The following is a 2,175-nucleotide window of genomic DNA, read 5'->3' on the forward strand; positions in this document are numbered from 1 at the left end:
AATCCTTCTAAAATGGACCGAGGTGATGTTACAACATCGCATAGTAACGGTAGAAATGAACGTTAACACTTCCATTGTTATTACAGTCATTTACTGGATTTACCGTTCCATGCTAGTAATGTAGTGGTAATAAGGGGTAAGCATTAAGATTGACAATAATGCAATATTCATAAGAGAGATGAGCAAGGGGGCAAACTATGTAAGCGCGCAGTCCCAGATATTCGAAATTGAGACGCAATTATCATTACATTGTGTATTTATAAAACACAGGTTGAAAAGAGCAAATTGAACTAAAAAGCAAAAAATAAAATAATGGTCAAAAACAAGCGTTTAGAGTTAGTTATACTAAAAAATAAAATATATGAGAAAATATCACTGTTATAAAATTCTAGGACATTTTCAAACTAACTCTGGTGTTTCGGAATGAAACTAGTAAAAAAGTTGACAAATGTCATCAAGTCCTAAATTTCGATATCACCATTTTGAGCAGGTTAGGTAAATATAGAATAAAGCAAAGTGAAGATCTGCTTAGTAAGTAATGATATACTGCAGTAAATGTCTACATATGCAGTTTCTGTTTGATTGATAAATGTGGCACTTTTTTGTCCATATCCAGTGACATTAATGTATTAAAATCTTCTAACATGACTTTGACTCTTAGAACTTCACTGACAATATGTAACAATTATTGAAATAAAACCCAATTCTATTATCAAACATTTATATTTCCACAACAATTGTACCTATTTAATATTACAATTACACTATTATTCAATTTCCTCGAGACTAGTTTTAGTTAGTATTGGTGAACATTTACCTCCCCTGTGAGTAAATGTGTAAAATGATGGAATATTTCTAAATGTTTCCCATGATTTATTTTCTAATTCTGCTGATGCTTTAATTTCTTTAAAATCTCCAGCAATGCTTAATACTCCATACATAATAACAAATAAACTGATTATAGTTTGTAAAAATATCTAAAAATACATCTTGAATTATAAATAAATTCCTAGTGAAAAATAATAGATTTCTATTAGTTGCTTTCAAATTTTAATGGAGCAAGCTACCTAACGATATCTTTCCAAAAATGTGTAAAAGTACTTACATCTAGAGGTAGGTGTGTAAAATCTAAATCATTTAATCTTAGATATGATCTGTCTGAAAACGAGAAAAAAAAATTATAAAATTATATGCAAGTTTGTAATAACCTAGTACATACGTTGAGCAGCAGAATAAGCAGAATGAAATAACGAAAGAAATCCAACGGTTAAAATACTTCTATCAATAAATGTGGCAGGCATTATTCATCAGTAAATTTATCTATAAATTAAAAATAAGTCACAAATATTTCATGTGTTAACCTCAAATTGTTCTAGTTGACATTTAACAGTAGCAGATTATTTTTAGTGTTACAATCATAGACTTACCAATACTAGGCTACGTATTCGATGGAATTTGTGTTCAATATTAGAACGATATACAAAATACACAAAAATATCAGTACCTTAGAATAGAGATTGTTTCTTTCTAAACTTGGCAAAACTTTTTGATATAGAAAGTATGTGAATATGTCTATGGATGTAAGACTATGGTCTATGGTTACAACTGTCATTCGATTAAATGAAATCGATTATTAGTAAATGAACAAATTTTACTTACCGGCTCACGGCGGAGAGGGAAAAGCTAATAACTCTCCCGTTGAAACTTCGTATATTTGTTATTAATACTGATGCCATTCTGTTATTGAGAAAGCTTGGCAAGGGACACGCCAAATTGCAAAGTTTCAAGGGATACAAAAAAACCACCTGATCCTCAGCTTATTCATATTTTTTTTCTATCGGTCGTGAGCTCACGGGCTATAATTAACTACAGTAGGTTAGAAAAATGAATATAAATAATTTATTTGAAAAAATGTTCATTCATATCCACTTTTTTGGTCATCTTCCTTTGCAAAGATTTGGTGAGAGTATTATTCATTGATTCCTTTCTGGAATTACTAATTTCTTCCAATATATATGTTAAAACTGCAGAAATATTTTGATAAAATTTCATTTTATCGTAAAAAAGTACAGTTGGTTACTTTTCAATCAGTCCTGTAAATTGGGCATATAATGGATAATATACTTATGAGTACTAAAAACTAGTCATTATCCTTAAAAAAATAAAACTGAACAA

General features: G+C 29.5%; 1 protein-coding gene across 1 annotated transcript; it reads right to left on the minus strand.

Moving 5' to 3' along the window:
* Positions 1–704: 704 nt before the first annotated feature.
* On the minus strand, positions 705–1,387 carry LOC130892202 (ER membrane protein complex subunit 5). The gene is made up of 3 exons (XM_057797430.1): positions 1,220–1,387; positions 1,106–1,158; positions 705–977 (listed from the first exon to the last, which is right to left on the minus strand). The coding sequence occupies exons 1-3, from the start codon at positions 1,299–1,301 to the stop codon at positions 768–770; spliced, it is 345 nt and encodes a 114-aa protein (XP_057653413.1). The 5' UTR covers positions 1,302–1,387; the 3' UTR covers positions 705–767.
* Positions 1,388–2,175: the final 788 nt, after the last annotated feature.

Source organism: Diorhabda carinulata, chromosome 4 (assembly GCF_026250575.1).
Source record: "Diorhabda carinulata isolate Delta chromosome 4, icDioCari1.1, whole genome shotgun sequence".
Lineage (NCBI taxonomy): Eukaryota > Metazoa > Arthropoda > Insecta > Coleoptera > Chrysomelidae > Diorhabda > Diorhabda carinulata.